General features: G+C 36.1%; 1 protein-coding gene across 1 annotated transcript in view; it reads left to right on the top strand.

Moving 5' to 3' along the window:
- Window positions 1–20,904, top strand: part of ABCA12 (ATP binding cassette subfamily A member 12) — a 203,365-nt gene that overhangs the window by 129,145 nt on the left and 53,316 nt on the right. Inside the window, exons 20-26 of the mRNA XM_040228568.1 lie at window positions 4,821–4,911; window positions 7,016–7,195; window positions 7,759–8,074; window positions 11,061–11,175; window positions 18,715–19,044; window positions 20,100–20,169; window positions 20,255–20,389. Of these exons, the coding sequence (XP_040084502.1) occupies window positions 4,821–4,911; window positions 7,016–7,195; window positions 7,759–8,074; window positions 11,061–11,175; window positions 18,715–19,044; window positions 20,100–20,169; window positions 20,255–20,389 (1,237 nt within the window). The remainder of the gene's footprint in view (window positions 1–4,820; window positions 4,912–7,015; window positions 7,196–7,758; window positions 8,075–11,060; window positions 11,176–18,714; window positions 19,045–20,099; window positions 20,170–20,254; window positions 20,390–20,904) is intronic.

Consider the following 20,904-nt stretch of genomic DNA (forward strand, 5'->3'; position numbering starts at 1 on the left):
TAGGTAACTGTTCCCTTTGCTAGGGGATCTTCTCAACCCAAGGAATGAACCCAGGTCTTCTGCATTGCTGCTGCTGCTGTTGCTAAGTTGCTTCAGTCATGTCCGACTCTGTGTGACCCCATAGACAGCAGTCGACCAGGCTCTCCTGTCCCTGGGATTCTCCAGGCAACACTGGAGTGGGTTACCATTTCCTTCTCCAATGCATGAAGGTGAAAAGTAACAGTGAAGTCGCTCAGTCGTGTCCGACTCTTCACGACTCCATGGACTGCAGCCTACCAGGCTCCTCTGTCCATGGGGTTTTCCAGGCAAGAATATTGGAGTGGGGTACCATCACCTTTTCCGTCCGTGTTGCTGAGCACCAAAGAATTGATGCTTTTGAACTGTGGTGTTGGAGAAGTCCCTTGGACTGCAAAGAGATCCAGCCAATCCATCCTAAAGAAAATCAGTCCTAAATGTTCATTGGAAGGACTGATGCTGAAGCTGAAACTCCAATACTTTGGCCACCTGATGCGAAGAGCTGACTCATTTGAAAAGACTCTGATGCTGGGAAAGATTGAGGGCAGGAGGAGAAGGGGACGACAGAGGATGAGATGGCTGGATGGCATCACCGACTCAATGGACATGAGTTTGAGTGGTTGGCATCATTGACTCAATGGACATGAGTCTGAGTAAACTCCAGGAGTTGGTGATGGACAGGGAGGCCTGAGGCCTGGCGTGCTGCAGTCTGTGGGGTCGCAAATAGTCAAATATGACTGAGAGACTAAACTGAACTGAACCCCTGCATTGCAGGTGGATTCTTCACCAGCTGAGCTACCAGGGAAGCCCATAATTTAAAATAAACTTTTCGTCAAATGTCCCCCACAATTTTTATTTGTTCTGATTTTAAATATGTCCATTTTTTAAATATCCTACTTTTCTCTGATTTTAAGCACAATATTATCTTGATTAAATCTCAGTTTTATCCTTCTCCCCACAGTTTTACTGAGAAATAAATAACATAATCAATGTATCAGTCTGAGGTGTAGAGCATGATGGTTTGAGATATACATAGAAATGATTGGGCTTCCTAGGTGGTGCCGTCGTAAAAAGCCCACCTGCCAATGCAGAAGACAAAGAGACACGGGTTCAATCTCTGGGTCAGGAAGATCCCCTGGAGTAGGAAAAGCCAACCCACTCCAGTGTTCTACCTGGAAATTTTCACAGACAGAGGAGCCTGGTGGGCTACAGTCAATGGGGTCACAAAGAGTTGGACACACGTGAAGCAACTGAGCATTCTTTGGCATTGCCTTTCTTTGGGATTGGAATGAAGCCAGGCTTCAGCAATATGTCAACCGTGAATTTCCAGATGTTCGAGCTGGTTTTAGAAAAGGCAGAGGAACCAGAGATCAAATTGCGAACATCTGCTGGATCCTAGAAAAAGCAAGAGAGTTTCTGCTTTATTGACTATGCCAAAGCCTTTGACTGTGTGGATCACAATAAACTGTGGAAAATTCTGAAAAAGATGGGAATAACAGACCACCTGACCTGCCTCTTGAGAAACCTATATGCAGGTCAGGAAGCAACAGTTAGAACTGGACATGGAACAACAGACTGATTTCAAATAGGAAAAGGAGTACGTCAAGGCTGTATATTGTCACCGTGCTTACTTAACTGATATGCAGAGCACATCATGAGAAATGCTGGGCTGGAGGAAGCACAAGCTGGAATCAAGATTGCTGGGAGAAATATCAATAACCTCAGATATGCAGATGACATCACCCTTATGGCAGAAAGTGAAGAACTAAAGAGCCTCTTGATGAAAGTGAAGGAGGAAAAAAAAAAAAAAAAAAGAAAGTGAAGGAGGAGGGTGAAAAAGTTTGCTTAAAGCTCAACATTCAGAAATCTAAGATCAAAGCATCTGGTCCCATCACTTCATGGGAAATAGATGGGGAAACAGTGTCAGACTTTATTTTTGGGGGCTCCAAAATCACTGCAGATGGTGATTGCAGCCATGAAATTAAAAGACACTTACTCCTTGGAAGGAAAGTTATGACCAACCTAGACAGCATATTAAAAAGCAGAGACATTACTTTGCCAACAAAGGTCCATTTAGTCAAGGCTATGGTTTTTCGGTGGTCATGTATGGATGTGAGAGTTGGACTATAAAGAAAGCTGAGCGCTGAAGAACTGATGCTTTTGAATTGTGGTGTTGGAGAAGACTTTTGAGAGTCCCTTGGATTGCAAGGAGATCCAACCAGTCCATCCTAAAGGAGATGAGTCCTAGGTGTTTATTGGAAGGACTGATGTTGAAGCTGAAACTCCAGTACTTTGGCCACCTCATGCGAAGGGCTGACTCATTTGAAAAGACCCTGATGCTGGGAAAGATTGAGGGCAGGAGGAGAAAGGGACGACAGAGGATGAGAGGGTTGGATGGCATTACCAACTCAATGGACATGGGTTTGTGTAGACTCTGGCAGTTGGTGATAGACAGGGAGGCCTGGCATGCTACAGTTCATGGGGTCACAAAGAGTCGGACACGACTGCGTGACTGAACTGAACTGAAGCAACTGAACACACACACACATTATGAAATGATCACCATAGTAGATTTAGTTGCCATCCATCATCTCATGTACATACAATAAAAGGAAAGAAAAAAAGATTTTTCTCTTTGTAATGAAAACTCTTAGGATCTATTCTAGTAACGTTCCTATGTATGATACAGCAGTATTAATTAATAGTCATCATGTTGTAGATTGCATCCCTGGTACAGATGTATCTTACAATTCAAAGTTAGTATCTTTTGACCACCTTCATCCAGTTCCACATCTACCCACTCCCTACATCTGATAATCACAAATGTCCATTCCAAGTGGCCTTTTTAAGTGAGTTTCAGATAATAAGGGCTACATAAACTGTACCTTATTGACACATGTATTTCCTCAGTGAAAAATTGCTCTTTTCTCCTGAAACTTTTTTTCAGTGAACAGATAAAAATCCCACACATATTTATTTCATTAAGGAAAGTTTTGCTGGCTAAAGAAGTGAATTAACAAGGTACATGGTCTATGCATAATAGTTCCAAAGTACAGTAATTTGGTAAGAAGAAAATTCTGTGACCATGTTCATAAAGGGATCATCATTCAATTCTGTGACCATGTTCATAAAAGTATCACCATCTAATGGGAGTATCTTTATTCTGTTCTAGACCAAAATAAGTTATTATTCCCAATTATTTAGGAAAATCTATTCCTGAAAATGTGTACAGAATTTGATATTTCAAGATTTTAGTACATGACCTGGCTTTGCCATTGTGAACTCATAGGCAAATGACTTAAAATACTTTTTACAATTTATGAAACTCTAAAATGGGTCTATTGATAACTGCTTCACAGACTTGTGAAGATTACATTGTGTGGAAGCATTTGAAAATAATATTATATATCACAGACAAGTTTGATTGTAACAGGAACAGTAAGAGAATGGAAATAATTTGATGGATCATCTCTGACTTGGAACTAACATAGTGCTTTGTTTATTAGTAATGCTCTGATTCAGATTTTCTACAATGAGCAAATACCTAGTAAATAATTAGATTTTAAAGAACTTGGGTTATCATGGTATATAGTTGTATGATAGCCATCTGTCTTCATGCTGCCAACTATGCTTAGGTTCCTTAGAAGCTATATGTTTAGCAAATTGTATTATATATGTTATATTAATGCATATTACTCTTAATCATTTACCTCCATGATAATAAAATGAGATATTGATAAGAAGGACAGAATAATAAGTGGTACTGAACTATCCTCTAAGAAGAAAACAACTTAAGCCTAGCTCACATAAAAACGAAGTCATGAATTCATACATAAGATGAATAAACATTTCTTTAATCAAGTTGAAGTCTCTCTCTTCAACTTTCCCTTTGGCCCTTATTAATTTTACATTCTTAAGGAATTTATATAGCTTCTTGAGTCCTAGCCTTGTCCTCTATTAACTGCGGATAGTAATAGTACTTATGTCTAGGTATTAGGGAAAACTAAGTGAGAAAATCAAGGTATATTCTATTAGACAGTACCCAACACATAGTAAGAACTCAATAAGTATTACCTAGTAGATAACTTCAGTGGTAGAAGTTATGTCTCCTAATTTGGGAGATAGCTGTAAGAGTCTTTATATTTTGAACACTTTTTTTTTTAATTTTTAGTCTTGCCATCAGTATGGAGTAATTTAGTTTTATGATCAGTTTATTTTTTCTGTGTTCACCTAGCTGCACTTATTATAGAATAAAACAATACCATAATAATTTACGTTTGACTAATCTGGTTAAATTCTACTTTACAGAAAAATAACCTGAAGCTGGAAAAGGCTGAGTGCTTGCTGAAAGCCTCACAGCTAGGAAGTAGTAGACCTAGAATATAAATCAGTTGTGATGTCAGATTCCACATAGACATCACAGTTTTTAAAGCCTCTTTTGTTTGTTTCAACTGAACAAAGTTCAATTATGAACCATCAAAATTCTATAACGTATGTTAAAAACAATCGATATAGTAGCTATGGGGAAAAAGTGTTTTCAGTTTAAACATGGTTTCCCAATGTTGTTAATTATGGTTATATCTGGCTACTTCTACATGGTGACAAATTTGTGTCTACAGAGGAGCAAAAACTCAGAATTAGCAGTCACAAACCTTCTCTTTCTTTCTCAAAGATTTGTATGGGACCCTTTACAAGATGGTGGACTGAGAATGCCCAGTAGTGATACCTCATTTCATTGTGGTGTTATTAAAGAGACAGTGATTAAACATGTTCATTGAAACTGACTGCCTATTATTGTTTGTTAGAATACTCTAAGGAATCCCTTTGTGCAAGTTTTTGTAAAATTCTCCGTGGGACTTGATGCTGTTGAACTTTTGAAACAGATAGATGAACTCGGTGAGTCCAGATTCAAAAAAACCTTTATTTACCTGTCATGTCAGAAATGTGAAAAGCATTGTCCCATATACTATCTTAAAATCCTGAGTATATCTATCCATCTTTCTCCTAGTAAATTGTACAGTTAAATGTAATGATTATTTGGATACCCAGTTTGTGTAGTTGGTCTCAATAATTATAATGCAATGTATTCCATGTAAATGCAGCTTGTCCTTCAATCACAGGTAGATTTCTACCAGAGGACACTTTTTGGGGGTAACTTGGTGAAAAGCAAGTCTTTAAAAGCAGAAGATGACATGGTTTATTTCTGCTATATTTATAATTTTATCTCCACTGGCCTTAGTATTGCTTTGACTAACTCAGAATGTAACCAGAAGAGGTTATAGAGTGAGAAAAACAAAAGCAATGTGGAGACTCAAAAGAAAATAAACCTAAATTACTGTTCAAGGTCAGCCCCTCCTCTCATGATCATTTAAAAGGGACAGGCAGAAGAGAATCAAAGAAAGCTGTCTGAACTTATGCATTCCCTCTACCACATTCCTACCCTCAACCTAAGGGATGCAAGATATCTAATTCAGTCTGTGTCTGATTCCTGGTTGCTATGCAACCATGGGTAAGAGGAAGAGATTGAAAACATCAGAATCTGCCAGCAGTAGAGCTAATGCCCCTCTTTCTCCTCTCCAGCACTACTGGGACTTAAGTGTTTAAGTTGTAAAACAGTGGGCAGGAATTATGCCTATTTATATTATATATACTTGTATGTATTTTATGATATGAACCTTGTTTGAGTAAATGAAGATATTAGTGATTTATTCTCTAAAAGTATCATTTGGGTAAGGAAACACTTGATCAAAATATCAGGGATAAACTACAAAATTCTTATATAGTTTTTTTCATTCCTAACTTTAGATATAGGAGATGAGTCTCAGAGTTTAAAATAAGATTAAAATAACCATATAAGTGAGACTTGCTATCTGTATAATTGTATATTTAATTTAATATCAAAGAGATTTTATACTGTTCAAATTTGGAGGCCACTGACTCTTTATAGCTTTTTGATTCCATCTACCAGCATTTCTGAAGAATCCTTTGCAGGTGTGTTGATTTTCATTGGCCGCTGGAGGCCACTCTTCAACCACAGTTTTACCCCTCCCCCACAAACATCTACATCAAGCAAAACATTTCATTTTAAGTTATAATGAGAGATGTCCTTTAAGAAGCTGCCCTCTGTGAGAAATTTAATCATCTATTGGATGATGGTAGAGACATGTCTGGGTTCTGTAAAGAGGAATTTATGACATTCACAGCCCTCTCAGTATTAGTGATCAAGTCAGTGAAAACTTAATTGGCCAAGTGATTTATGAACTTACAATTTTATATTTACCCTTTGTCTCAGTTGATTTCCTCATAAAGATTTATGAAATTGAAGAGCAATTAAATTCTTTTTCTTCCAGAGTAATTATCTGAAATAAAATCTTGATCATCTAGATTAATACAGATATGAGTAGAGATAACTCACAGAAGACTTTAAATCAAACAATATCAGAAAGTTGTAACTATGTGTCATAGATTGTCACAGTCTCCTAAGAAGTGCTTCTGTATTACAACTTATTGAATGATATTTTTTATTTGTTCCACACATGCTGCATAGACTTTCTTTGCTTAAATTCTTACATCAACACTCCCCAAACAAAGCAAGCATTTCTGTTTATTCAAACTTTTCATCTCTAGTTTTTAGTTTTCTTCCTAAATAACGCAGGTAGAATAATTTTAAAATTATTCACCTTTAGTCTTTGGTTAATTAAATTGTAGCAGAGTAGAATTAGCTTTTGAATTAGCTTGTATTGAGCACACATGCATACATTCTTTGTATGTGAGTTTACTGTATCTATAACTAATTCAAAATTCTTCTCAATAAGCGTTTGTACAACTGGCTACATCTTCTCAGATATAGACTATTTTACATTTTTAGAGTAAATTCTGTAAGTTTATATTATTTATAATCTAGTTGAAGGTTTAATACTTACCAAAAAATCAGTATTTTTGTCCCATTACTACTAGAAACAACATTATAATATGCTTTGTGTCTTTTTTTCTTCTTTAGATATTCTAAGGCTGAAATTAGAGAACAGCATTGACCTCATTAATCAACTTAGCATACTATCTTCCCTGACAGTGAATATTTCCTCCTGTGTATTATATGACCGTATTCAGGCAGCAGAAAGCATAGACAAAATGGAAAGAGAGGCTAAAAGACTCTACAAAAGCAATGAACTCTTTGGAAGTAAGTGTTATTCTACTAGAATTTGAGCTTTTCTTTGTACTAAAATTGGCCAAATTCTTGCCGTCACTTCTTTCATCCAGACCTCAAAAAAAGTAGTCAGGCCTGGGGCGAGGGCACTGTCCTCTTTGATGTCCTTGGAAATAAGAACCTTTCATGTCGTCAACCAACTATCTTGGTTGAGGAGCCTTCAATATGTGTAATTTTGTTGATATGGTTAAAATTAAAGCTGAAAAGAATTACATATTACAGGGTAAAGTTGAGTCCATCCTTATAATCAGTCAAGATTATTCATTTTAATGTATATGTGTGTTTAATTTCAGTAAGTGGCTTAGAGTGAAATATTTAACCTGGCCACTTAGTTTGTGATTATATTTGCAAACTCCTGCTTTGAATCTCTGAGACTGTCACTTTCAATTAACCATCTTTTCTGTAAATTAAAAGTCTGAACTTACTGTCACATTACTAACTCAATTGCCTGTTTGGCTGCCCCCATGTGGACCCTCCAAACAAAGAATAATGTCAACAATAAAATAACCTTTCTGATGTTGCCATTTTATTTTTAGGTGTTATTTTTAAGCTTCCACCTAATAGCAGCCGGCACAGAAGCTATGACTCTCAAAACGTCTCTCTTCCTCCAGTTGTAAAATACACCATCCGCATGAGTCTCAAGACCTCACAGACCACAAGAAACATTAGAGCCAAGATTTGGGCCCCAGGGCCACACAATTCTCCATCACACAACCAGATCTATGGCAGGGCTTTTGTCTACTTACAGGATAGTATTGAAAGAGCAATCATTGAATTGCAGACTGGAAGGAACTCCCAGGAAATAGCAGTCCAAGTCCAAGCAATTCCTTATCCCTGCTACATGAAAGACAAGTAAGTCCATGCACTTGCAGGCATTTTACATAATCAACCACTTTTTTTGGAATTCATTTCTTCTCATTCATTCATATGCTATCAAGTGGAAGGGAGAGTATTGATCAAACCTTTGTCAAATGCTTGTTTCCAGGGAGAGGTTCACAGTATAGGGCCCATGTTCACTATAGCTGCCAGCTGTTACCCAAATGATGCTAAAGTTCTTACCAAATGATTCATGTTTTCTTTATCATAACCCTTACCCTTCCAAGTACTTTGGCCCCAAAGTTAGGAGCTGGACTCCAGACCTGAGTGCATCACTGCATGATTTTGATGTTACCCACTGGTTTTACTTTTCTCTAGTCAAATGAGAGTATTAAACAAAATAATCTTAAAATCCCTTCCAACTTTCAAATTTAATTAAAAATCTGTGAGTGCAGGGTTAGTTTTAAGGAAAAAGTTTAATAAAACACAGTATTGATCAACTCTCTACGATAAATATTATGCTATCTGAAACTGTCTATTCGGTAGGAATCTTTCTCTAAAATGTTTTTTCTAAATGAACAAAAAATGTAAAGATCTTGCTTTTAAAAAGTTGACTTTGAACAGTATTTGCCAGTCAGGTGGGCACTGGATGGTTCCTCCATATCTGACCACAGTGAGATAATAAGTTTGGAGGGCTAAGTTTTTCAAGCTCATTCTCCTATACAAAAGCTTGAGGCTGAATATTACTTTAAACAAATTGTACTTGTTATTCAGCCTAGTTATAGCAGTTTATATACAATTCAGATGAGTCTTTTTTTTTTTTTTTTTACTGTTTCTATCAATGCTTCTGTCTCCTTTGACTGCTTCAAGAGCATTAGAGGAGATGAGTTTATGTAGCCCTTTGTGCAACAGTGATACGGGATGGCAGGATTCTGTCTTCCTGACAAGCGAGGATTCTATTAGCCTGCTGTCAAGGTTAGCCACTTCTGAGCAGCCAGTCCAGACCTTATTGCATGAACCGTGAGTGACTTGCAACAGCTTGCATCAATAGTAAAGACTTGTGGGTTCAATTAAATGAAAATCCTTGTCTGTTTTCCTGCTGACTTTTTTCCCCTTGTAAATTTTAGTACCTAGAATGTGGGTACCTGGATGTGTCTTTTGAGAGTAAAGTACTGTACTCTGCATTCTTCATGGAAGACAAACTAACATCTCAATGTACACATATAAACTCTCTGTTGCATACAAAGTGCTTTCACATATATTAGTTCATTCATTCCACCAAACAACCTCATAAGGTGAGAGCAAATATTATCAGCATACTTTCCAGATGAAAAAATTGAAATCCAAGTAAATTGCCCAAAGTTGAATACCTGGTACTGCACTGGTCCTTACAAACCAGAATTTTCTCTTTTATACTATATCAAACCTAAAATACACAATCACTTGAAGAAACATTAGTGGAGGGTTGTTATTAATGAATGAAGTCCTTTGCCTAATTCTAGAGCCAGAAAAAGCATCAAGGCTGGATCTGATCCAAGACAAAATTCATTCAGCAAGTATTCTTTAAGTGCTTTCCCCATGCTAGACAGTTCCCCAGGAACCAAAAAAAACTGGATATGGCCCCAACCCTCACTCCTCGCCCACCAAAAATCCTTCATATCTCTGATGGTGATGCACTTCTGATGCTAAAGTGAAACTAAGTGATGGTGATGTCATGTTCCATTAATATTTGCATTTTTCATGGGGAACTTGAAGGTAATTCCTTGGTCTTTTAGATTAAAAAGAAAATGGCCTAGGGACATTTCTGCAAGTGAAAGTGTCAGTGGAGCCCAAGGTGTAAAACAGCTCAATTTAGAGTTTCTGTCATTGAAAGCTATTCCTTTGCCTTAGCCCATAGTCAGTGGCTAATGTAAGAATAATGGTTATTAGAGTGTGGTTTCTGGACTGGCAGCATCAGCTTTACCTGGGAAATTGTTTAAAATGCAAATTCCTCACCCTACCTCAGATATAATAAATCAGAAGCTTATGGGTGGGGCCCAGAAATCTGTTTTAATGAGCCCTTCAGGTGATTCTGATATATGTTCAACTTTGATAAACACTTCATTTGAACATTCAGGTATCATGGGCCAACGATTCAGGAATATATTTGCGGTCCAATGAAGTGTTCCAATGACCTGCTAGTTTAGCACATAACCAGAAAAAAAAACATTCCTATACTGTTTATGGAACATCCCCTAGAGCATTAGTTTGAGGAATCCAAGTTCTTTGCATTTTAAATATTATTTGAGTTTTATTTTATGTCATTTGGGAAATTTGATTTAATAACTATGAGCTTCTGCTGCTGCTGCTGCTGCTGCTGCTGCAAAGTCGCCTCAGTCGTGCCTAACTTTGTGCGACCCCATAGACAGCAGCCCACCAGGCTCCCCTATCCCTGGGATTCTCCAGGCAAGAACACTGGAGTGGGTTTCCATTTCCTTCTCCAATGCATGACAGTGAAAAGTGAAAGTGAAGTCACTGTCGTGTCCGACTCCTAGCGACCCCATGGACTGCGGCCCACCAGGATCCTCCGTCCATGGGATTTTCCAGGCAAGAGTACTGGAGTGGGGTGTACTTTGAGAAAATAAAGCTTTTAGCTAGATAAACCAATCATCATCTAACTTTGAATCTGCCTTTTACATAAGAATTTAGTTTAGACAGAAGGCCTTAGAGCCTTGCAGTTATATCTATAGAATAACTATTTTCCTGAACAGGACATACTCAAACACCCTTTAAACAATTTGGCAATTTTATCTAACAATCTAGAACTGTTTCACTCTAATAGCATTACAGCAAGAAAATCATGCACCCACTGTTAAGTCAGCTTCACACTTCATAAATAAAATAGTCATATTAATAATTATTCTAAATATTAAAAAAGGAGTATAATTTCAATATAGGAGGGAGTGTGTTCTTTATATATTACAATCAGCAAATGCGGCATTCGTTTTGGTCACTGAATTTTTGTTTTTGTTTTTCCTTACAGCTTCCTAACCAGTGTCTCTTATTCTCTTCCAATCGTGCTCATGGTTGCCTGGGTTGTATTTATAGCTGCATTTGTAAAAAAGCTTGTTTATGAGAAAGACCTCCGGCTTCATGAGGTATGTTGAGAATCTCTTATTACAAATAAGTTCTACTTGGATATATAATTAATGACTATGATTTTCATAATACCTGAGCAAACTCAGAAAGCCTAACCCATATCTGGTGAATTGGATGGGAAAATATTTTATGAATCATTAAGACAGCTGGTATGGAAATATTTTGTCTTCTCAAAAAATTGCATAGAAGTTGTCTTATAAGTGTTTCTGAAAACCAAAATCTGAATAAAATCTGAATACAGTTTACAATTCTGACAGTAATTTTTGCCCAAGAAGTTACCTGTAAGACTTAGGCTTTAACAGAGGAAGTTTAAATGCTAATAATAATAATAACTCCTAAGGCAGGAAAACTGTTGGCATAGTAATTAAGTCCAAATAAACATATATATAGATATAAATACAGATATAGATAATAGGTATAGATATAGACATGGACATGGGCAAAGAGATATGTCTTGTTTCAGCTCTCAAAAAGCAAATTCTCATTCTAGTATACCTTGTCCCCTTCAATTCTCTCTCACTGAATTGTGATTTATAGAGACTAAGAATTTCATGTTATACTACTGATTATGTTAAAAATATTACAATGAAAGACATGACTTGGGATATAAGCATGATCTCTTCTGGAGCATATTCTTCATCATTATCCCCAAATCCAAAATATCTTACTTCTTGTTAGGATTTATGAAACAGCATTGTATGATTTTTGGATTGTATTGTAATAGAATTATTTTATCTGCTAATTGTATAATGAACCCATTCTTACACTCATGAAGTGAGGTGAAAACATAGGGGAAATGTTTCAAAGCCAGGGCACAATAATTATTGCAAGGCCTGCCTGACAATCTGAAATAATGAGATTAGAGTAACCTGTTAGCCCTTGTACTTTTCAGACTTACATTGCCAGTGCTTTTAGGCAATTGATTATTTCTCCTTACAAAGTACAAAACACTGCTTCATGTTTTTGTTAGCTCAACATCAGACTTCCAGGGTTGTCTTAGAGTTTGAGCCTATACTTCTTCAGGTCAGTTCAGTCACTCAGTCATGTCCAACTCTTTGCGACCCCATGGACTGCAGCATGCCAGGCCTCCTTGTCCATCACCAACTCCCAGAGTTCACTCAAACTCATGTACATTGAGTTGGTGATGTGATCCAACCGTCCCATCCTCTGTCGTTGCCTTCTCCTCTCTCCTTCAATCTTTCCCAACATCAGGGTCTTTTCAAATGAGTCAGCTCTTCGCATCAGGTGGCCAAAGTATTGGAATTTCAGCTTCAGCATCAGTCTTTCCAGTGAACATTCAGGGCTGATCTCCTTTCAGATGGACTGGTTGGATTTCCTTGCAGGCCAAGGGACTCTCAAGAGTCTTCTCCAACACCTCAATTCAAAAGCATCAATTCTTCGGCTATCAGCTTTCTTTATAGTCCAAATCTCACATCCAGAAATGACTACTGGAAAAACCATAGCCTTGACTAGATGGACTTTTGTTGGCAAAGTAATGTCTCTGCTTTTGAATATGCTATCTAGGTTGCTCATAACTTTTCTTCCAAGGAGTAAGCATCTTTTTATTTCATGGCTGCAGTTACCATCTGCAGTGATTTTGAAGCCCCCCAAAATAAAGTCTGACACTGTTTCTACTGTTTCTCCATCTATTTGTCATGAAGTGATGGGACTGGATGACATGATCTTCGTTTTCTGAATGTTGAACTTTAAGCCAACTTTTTCACTCTCCTCTTTCACTTTCATCAAAAGGCTCTTTAGTTCTTCTTCACTTTCTGCCATAAGGGTGGTATAATCTGCATATCTCAGGTTATTGATATTTCTCCCAGCTATCTTGATTCCAGCTTGTGCTTCCTCCAACCCAGCATTTCTCATGATGTACTCTGCATAGAAGTTAAATAAGCAGGGTGACAATATACAGCCTTGACGTACTCCTTTTCCTATTTGGAACCAGTCTGTTGTTCCATGTCCAGTTCTAACTGTTGCTTCCTGACCTGCATATAGGTTTCTCAAGAGGCAGGTCAGGTGGTCTGGTATTCCCATCTCTCTCAGAATTTTCCACAGTTTATTGTGATCCACACCGTGAAAGGCTTTGGCATAGTCAATAACACAGAAATGGATGTTTTTCTGGAACTCTCTTGCTTTTTCCATGATCCAGCGGATGTTGGCAATTTGATCTCTGGTTCCTCTGCCTTTTCTAAAATCAGCTTGAACATCTGGAAGTTCATGATTCATGTATTGTTGAAGCCTTGCTTGGAGAATTTTGAGCATTACTTTATGAGTATGTGAGTGCAATTGTGCAGTAGTTTGAGCATTCTTTGGCATTGCCTTTCTTTGGGATTGGAATGAAAATTGACCTCCTCCAGTCCTGTGGCCACTGTTGAGTTTTCTAAATTTGCTGGCATATTGAGTGCAGCACTTTCACAGCATCATCTTTCAGCATTTGAAGTAGCTCAACTGGAATTCCATCACCTCCACTAGTTTTGTTCGTAGTGATGCTTCCTAAGGTAACCCTCAGCTGTGTTTTTATATTTCAGTTATAATTTAGTAAAGGCTCATCAACTGGTTTGAGCCGTGTTGTTTTCAGAACTGTGTACAATGTTTTCTTAACCCCAGTTTTGAAGCTCAAATCCGCATCCTGGACCATAACTTTGGTTGCAAGCTTGTACCTTATATTTTTCTGTCTGATTCCTAGTACTTAGAAGTGAATCTTTACAAATTAAAAGAAAACTCTGAAGTAGAAAACTGTGATAGACTCTGAGTTCTTTTCTATAGCAAAATAAATATCTACCTTAAAATGTTAGAAATGCAGTATATATGTACATGTGTTATGTATCTGTCTATTCTATATGTGTGTGTGTGTGTATACTACATGCATATTATGTTATTTTGGCTTGAAAATGGTACTCTCTGAATGTAGAGATATTTTTGGGTGTCACAAAAAATATCAAAGCACAATAAAGAGTTTTTCTCAATAGAAGATATGAAAGGCATTTTTAATGGTGAACTAGTTTCTGTTTGGTAGCTCTGTGTCTTCATTTTGCAGGCATCCACTTTCAAAATTTAACCAGCTAGTCTTGGAGTCAAAGTTACATAGTGGAAGATTATTGAACTTGGAATCAGAACATCAGGATTTGAGTCTTTCAGTTGATATTCAGTTGTGCCCAATCCCTAAACTCTTTGAGTCATGTCATCTAGACTTTATTCAACCTTATATTTCCAGAATGTACTTTCTCACTGCCAGAACAGAAGAGGCATTCAATTATTCATTTTTTATCAATTCAAAGATAATGATTTTTTGTTCACATTTTAAAGCTTCTGAAATTGAGATATATTTGATAGGGTGTCATAATTCATTTGGCAGTGATTTTTCTTTCTTGGTGGCAGTTATAGTAATGACACATCTTAAAATCAGCAGTGTCCTAAATTTAAAGGAATATGATCTATTTGTGAGATGAATTAGTGGAAGCAAAATATTCCTAATACACCTGCTCACCTCCTTTCACCACTGACAGTTCTAAACTAGTCTCCTCCTTTTTCGAGATGAAAAAGCTGAGCCCAGAAAGTGAGGGATGACTTGCTAAAGACTATAGATTAGTGAATGGTGGATCTGGACTGGCTTTTTTTTAACCCCAACAGACTGTGTGTGTGTGTGTGTGTGTTCATCTCTGTGTTGTATTTATTTAGAGTAATTTTAGGTTAATAATAATTACAAGGCACGCCATTTCTTGAACTTTGCCATGCTAAACTTTTTTTTAATTGAGCTTATTTATTTTATTCTATTTATTTTTTACTGAAAATTTATGTATTACATTATGCAAATTTAAGGTGTACAAATTTTTGATTTGATGCATTTATGTTTTGCAGTAATATTTAACACCCTAGAATTATGTTATATCTCTATTCACATCATGTAGATATCTGTTCTTTTATGTGGTGAGGACAATCAAGATATGTTAACAGTTCTTTAGCACTTCTGACTAGTCCTTTTCCATATCGTAGCTATCTTCCCTCTCACAATTTTATTTTAGTAGCATAGACTACTTAGGACTTTTGAAGATAATGGTGGACAATCTCTTAGATTACCAGCAACTCAAGATCATTTCTTAATATTATCATTTTAATATTCACTAAGATCTAAAGCTGCCCATTCTTTACTTCCTTCTCATTCCAATTGAATAAAAAAGTAAAAAACAAAACAAAACCTCTTTTTTCCTTCAGTAATTGTTCTCACATTTAGACAGAGAAATCAGGTCAGTTGCTAATTCAACAAAGGCATTCATCTTTGACCTCATTATGGTATGATTCTAGTAAATTCCTTTAACTTGTTGAAGAGACTTAGTACAAATACTAATGCCCAATAAGTTCACTGATAAAATTAATCATATAGTTAGAAAACTATTTCAAAATGCCCTTCAGTTGAGCTTTACTCTGCATTTCTTGCTTTTTAAAATTAAAATATAAAACTATGCAAAGGCTGATTTTATATCACACAGAAGAGTTGTTTTTCACACTGTGTTCTTGGTTTTATGGTTATTTTCATCTATTTGGTCTAAAATAAGTCATTTATGGGGATTTCATTGTTTATATTCAGTTTGAGACAAAATTTTGGAGTCCTTTCTCTCAGTTCAGACAGGTATCCTAAAATATCTGTAGTCTGCAGAATGATTGCCAAAAATTATGCAAAAGTCTGTAGTTTCATGGTACTTCACTTGAGGCAATTTTTTGTCTCCTTTTTTTGAATACCAGTTTACTCCTTTTTATGTCTTATTGGTATATGCTATTCATCCTACTAGTAAGAATATGGAATATTCCAAGTAATGATCACAATATCCTTTATATCCTACTAAAAACAATAACATAAATATGTATAACAGAATATAAAATCTGAAGTACAAAAATATTATTAACCAGTTCTTGACATTCTTGTTGAATGAAAACATTGCTGTCAAGTAAATATATCTATATTTATGATTTCTTTTCTTGATAGTATTTAATGTCAGTCCCTGTGAATAAGCTTTTCTTGAATGTGATGACCATTTGTCTAAAATCTCACAGAATCTTTCTTCTCATTATTTCCTGATGAGAACTGGAGCAGAGTTTGATCACTGTGCAGAGGGGTTTTCCTGAGCAACAGGTTATCAGATATTGATGAATTGCTCCAGCAGATTTGGGAGACTTGAGACAAGTGGCTGTTTGATTACAAGCTGGCACTTGCATCTGTCACTCTGAGGCGACACCAACGACATCCAAGACAGCTCAGCCAGTCATTCTCTGTGGGCCACCTTCCATTAGCAAGCTTGGTCTTGTTGATTATCACAAAGTTGGCAGTGAATCTGGATAATTTATGGATGACTACATGCACTCATTGCTTTTTCTTTTTGTATATAACAGCTGTTCTTCTCATGGCATAAAATCCTGAAGTTTAACTATGAAGTTTGATGCTAGAATGCTAAGTAGTAAACACTGTTGGAAGCATTTAATCTGTTCTATTTTGATAAAAAGCAATGATCAGTCTCCAATTTTTACCAGTTCTTAGGAATAGAAATCTGATCTTGAGCCTTGAAAACTTCCAAATTACTATGATAAACACCTTCACTCCTGCTCTTTGGGTTTGCTAAATTATTTTTAACAAGGCTATGAATGGAGAATTTTCTAGATATATAAATGTTTTATACTGAAGCTATCTACTGTCAGGGAAGGAAAACACATTTATAAACATGAAGTCAGCTCTATTTCATGTCCTTGATAGCATTCTGGATACTTCATATCCATTTTGTAAAATGTAGTGATACTGCCTCCTCCTGACATACATTGCTGTTGGGTGGAGGAGAAAATTTTTGTATAGGCCAATGAAATTAAGTTGTGAATATCAGCTTTTGGATAGTTACATGGGTTCTATAACTTCCCATATATATATTCAAATAACATTAAAAACATCAAAATACAGATAATGGGAAAGGCCAAAATACAAAAAAAAATTGGTATCTCTGAAATGAAGGCATCAAACATTACACAGTAATTTTGCAAATTGGGTGGGGTACAGGGAAATTGCTAAAATAAGATCTATGAGGTCTCTTTCACACCAAAATCTAATTTTCTTTTCAATGATAGATACCTAGCAATTGGATAAAACCTTCCATAGTGAATCTTCACTACATGCTGATTTTTTTTTTACTTTGACACACACATCTATTCCTATAGAAACATAGGTTGAATCTTTACTGCAAAGTATGCAGGGTCTGGGAGGAAAAGAGTAGTAGGGAGAGAAGAGGGTGAGGAAAAGGGCAAAGTTAAGAGGAAAAGACACAGGACTTCCTTAGTGGTGACTAGATTAAGGCCCACAGCTTAGACTAGTGGCAGTCAGGTAGCTGTTTCCATGGTAACAACTGGAGCAACAGAGTTATCAAAATGTGATAAATTGCAAAGGCAGAAAGTAAAAATCATATTTTGCTTGTATAGTAAAAGATTTGATACATTCCCTATTTTTTTTTTCTAGACAAGTTAGATTTAAAGGGGAGGACATTGTACATCCTTGATTTAAAAAAAATAGTGGATTACAAAGCTGTTAGTGGAACATTTATTTTGTTCTTTTTAAGATGGAATATTAGATTCATAAACTTACTATTAATCAAGAGTTGTTACAACTAGAAACCGGGTACAAACTCAAATCACTGATTCAAAACACCCAAGGTCCTGGGGGGCTTCAGATCATTCAGAATCCTTTTGAGTTAACGCAAAAACACATGTTGGTCTGTCTTTCCACCTTGATGGAATGCCTTGACCACTAAGGATATCACTGAGATAATACATAATATCAGTTGAGAGAGAGGTATAGATTATCTAAGATGCATGTGTTCATTTTGGGTGCATGGAGTTTTAAAAAATTGTTTTGGAAAACAAAGATAACAAACCTGACCTACATTGTTAGTGATTTTAAGGATAGGGGAAATTATGCCAAAAAGCAGAAAGTCTTCTTCAAAGTTTGCATAGTTTAACATCTGAGGAATCTGGTCTACTTTATTTCTTACAGAAATATGAATAATTATTGTGTTGTTCATTAATGTTTAGTTGAAAATAATGGAGTTTTATTATCTCAGTCCATATATTGAATTTGAAATAAATCATGAGTTTTCACCAACTTGAAATATTCTTACCTGCACAGATATCAAATTCATGTTGTAAAATTCTGCAGGGGATAACATAAATTTTTGTGTCTCTTCTCAACTAGTTTAATCTGGAAACATCACTTAGATACCAGTTATAAAATGAGTTTGTCAAAAAATAAAACAAACCTCACCATCCAAATCATTCATTACATTGGGGCAGTCTGGGAGCTACAATCTAAGATGGACTGAAATAAATAGCCATGTTAATGTCACATAGTGAGCGTAGACAAATACTATACTTAGAAACATTATTAAAATGCCTAGTTTCATGTGTTTGAAGAGTCTCATGGATATTTTGGAATGGTACAGGAATAACTGTCATCTGAGAATATATTAGCTTAAGAAGAAACTAACACATTTTCTTTTTTACAGTACATGAAGATGATGGGAGTAAACTCCTGCAGCCACTTTTTTGCCTGGCTCATAGAGAGTGTTGGATTTTTGCTGATTACCATCGTCATCCTCATCATCATACTTAAGTTTGGCAATATTCTTCCTAAAACAAATGGGTTCATTTTGTTCCTGTATTTTTCGGACTACAGCTTCTCGGTTATCGCCATGAGCTATCTGATCAGTGTCTTCTTCAACAGCACCAACATTGCAGCTCTGATCGGAAGCCTCATTTACATCATTGCCTTTTTTCCATTTATTGTTCTGATTACAGTTGAAAATGAGTTGAGCTATGTAATAAAAGTATTCATGGTAAGTCGGCTGTCACAACTGAATGGCCAGGGTATGAAAGGAATGAACTTTTTTGTGTGTGTTTAGACCCTCTAAATGTACAAGTTCAGTAATTACAAAATATGCATAACTGTCCTAAGCATTGTCTACCATACAGGCATAAGACTATGAAAAGAAAACTTTTCCTCCACTGTCTCTAAAATAAGAATGATGCTATAAGAAAGAGCAGTTAAAATGTAACATATCCTGTTTTGAAGGTCATCAAGAATTCTGACTTATCTCTGGCCCAATTCCATAAATATCTTAGAACATCTGTTACTGGCATTGTTCTCATATATGACTAATGCTTATGGTTTTTATGACATATAACCTACAGGCATAAATACAAATACACTGATAGCATATAATCAATTTTGAATTCTTTTCTGCTTTTTCAATTCAAAGTATCAAATTAATTTAAGAATTTTAATGAAAGCATTAAGTTCACTGATATTGAAATTTGGAAAGCAGAAGTGAAGTTCACCATTGACTGAGGCTCATATTAGAACTTTGTTGTTTGTGGAAGTAGAAAGGGATAAATAACTTTCATTTTGGAATGGCCACCTTGTATTTAAACAACATTTACACTTTTTATTTGTTGCATTATAAGTACTCAATTGACATTTTACTATATTTTCATGCATAAAACTTCTATTACTTGAAGACAATCTATGAAGTAAAAACATCCTCTGGCCCCTAACATTTCATTTGATGTTAATCTTACATTGCATTACTCTATAATTACCAATTTTGTAAATTGCTGAACAACATTTAGTAAGTTTAGATATGTATTTTGGATTTTTGACAAATATTTTCCAAGTTATAGTTTTCCTTCTTTTGTTTTCTGCTATTTCCTCCCCTCTTCCTCCAAAGTTGTAGTGTGCTTGGTACGAGACCTCTGTGCTTTTAAATATGATTAGAGAGTTAGTGTCAGTTTTACCTATATACAGGCCCAAAGTTTGGAATAGGTTAAGACCTCTCTGGGTGAAATGTATGAAATCTACAAGAACTATCATTGTGGTTGATTTTATTCACAGAGCCTGCTGTCTCCAACAGCTTTCAGTTATGCAGGTCAGTACATTGCACGCTATGAGGAGCAAGGCATTGGTAGGTTCACTTTCTTTTCAACTGGATTTTATCTTTCACACCTACAAAATGTTTCATGGAAAAATAAATGTATGTGTTCACTTAGGTCTTCAGTGGGAAAATATGTACAGTTCCCCAGTTCAGGATGACACCACTTCATTTGGCTGGCTCTGCTGTCTAATCCTAGCTGACTCTTTCATTTATTTCCTTATTGCTTGGTATATCCGGAACGTTTTCCCAGGTATGATCATTCTTCCTACACATACATGCTTTTCATGATTGTCATCATTGTAAAACTGCTAATACATATTTTCTAATATTTTATTTGCCAAATAACATCTCCAAAAATACTTCAATCCCAAAACTAACCAAAATTTTCCAGCCTGAGATAATGCACTGTTGATTGTTTTCCTCTGATATTCCTTTAAAGGATAGAATGAATTAGGAAGCATGGAGTCTCCAGTCTTTCTAAATAAGAGTATGACATATTATAAAAGGCAAAAATCAAGTCTCTGAATTCTAAGGAAAATTTATCAAATTCAATGGAACAAGACTAGTGGGGTTCCCCTCTGAGGTCTCAAATGGTTAAAACTTCAGCATGCTCAGAAGTTTTTCCATTAAGTCTTATTTATATTTGCATGTTTTTGGTTCTATGAATGAATGAAAGATTGTTACTCTATTCCAGTTATATAAAATTTCTGTAAAAGAGAAAAATGTGGAGACAAAGCAGATCAGTGGTTGCCTCTGACTTGGGTT

Source organism: Oryx dammah, unplaced genomic scaffold (genome assembly GCF_014754425.2).
Source record: "Oryx dammah isolate SB20612 unplaced genomic scaffold, SCBI_Odam_1.1 HiC_scaffold_27, whole genome shotgun sequence".
NCBI classification, from domain to species: domain Eukaryota; kingdom Metazoa; phylum Chordata; class Mammalia; order Artiodactyla; family Bovidae; genus Oryx; species Oryx dammah.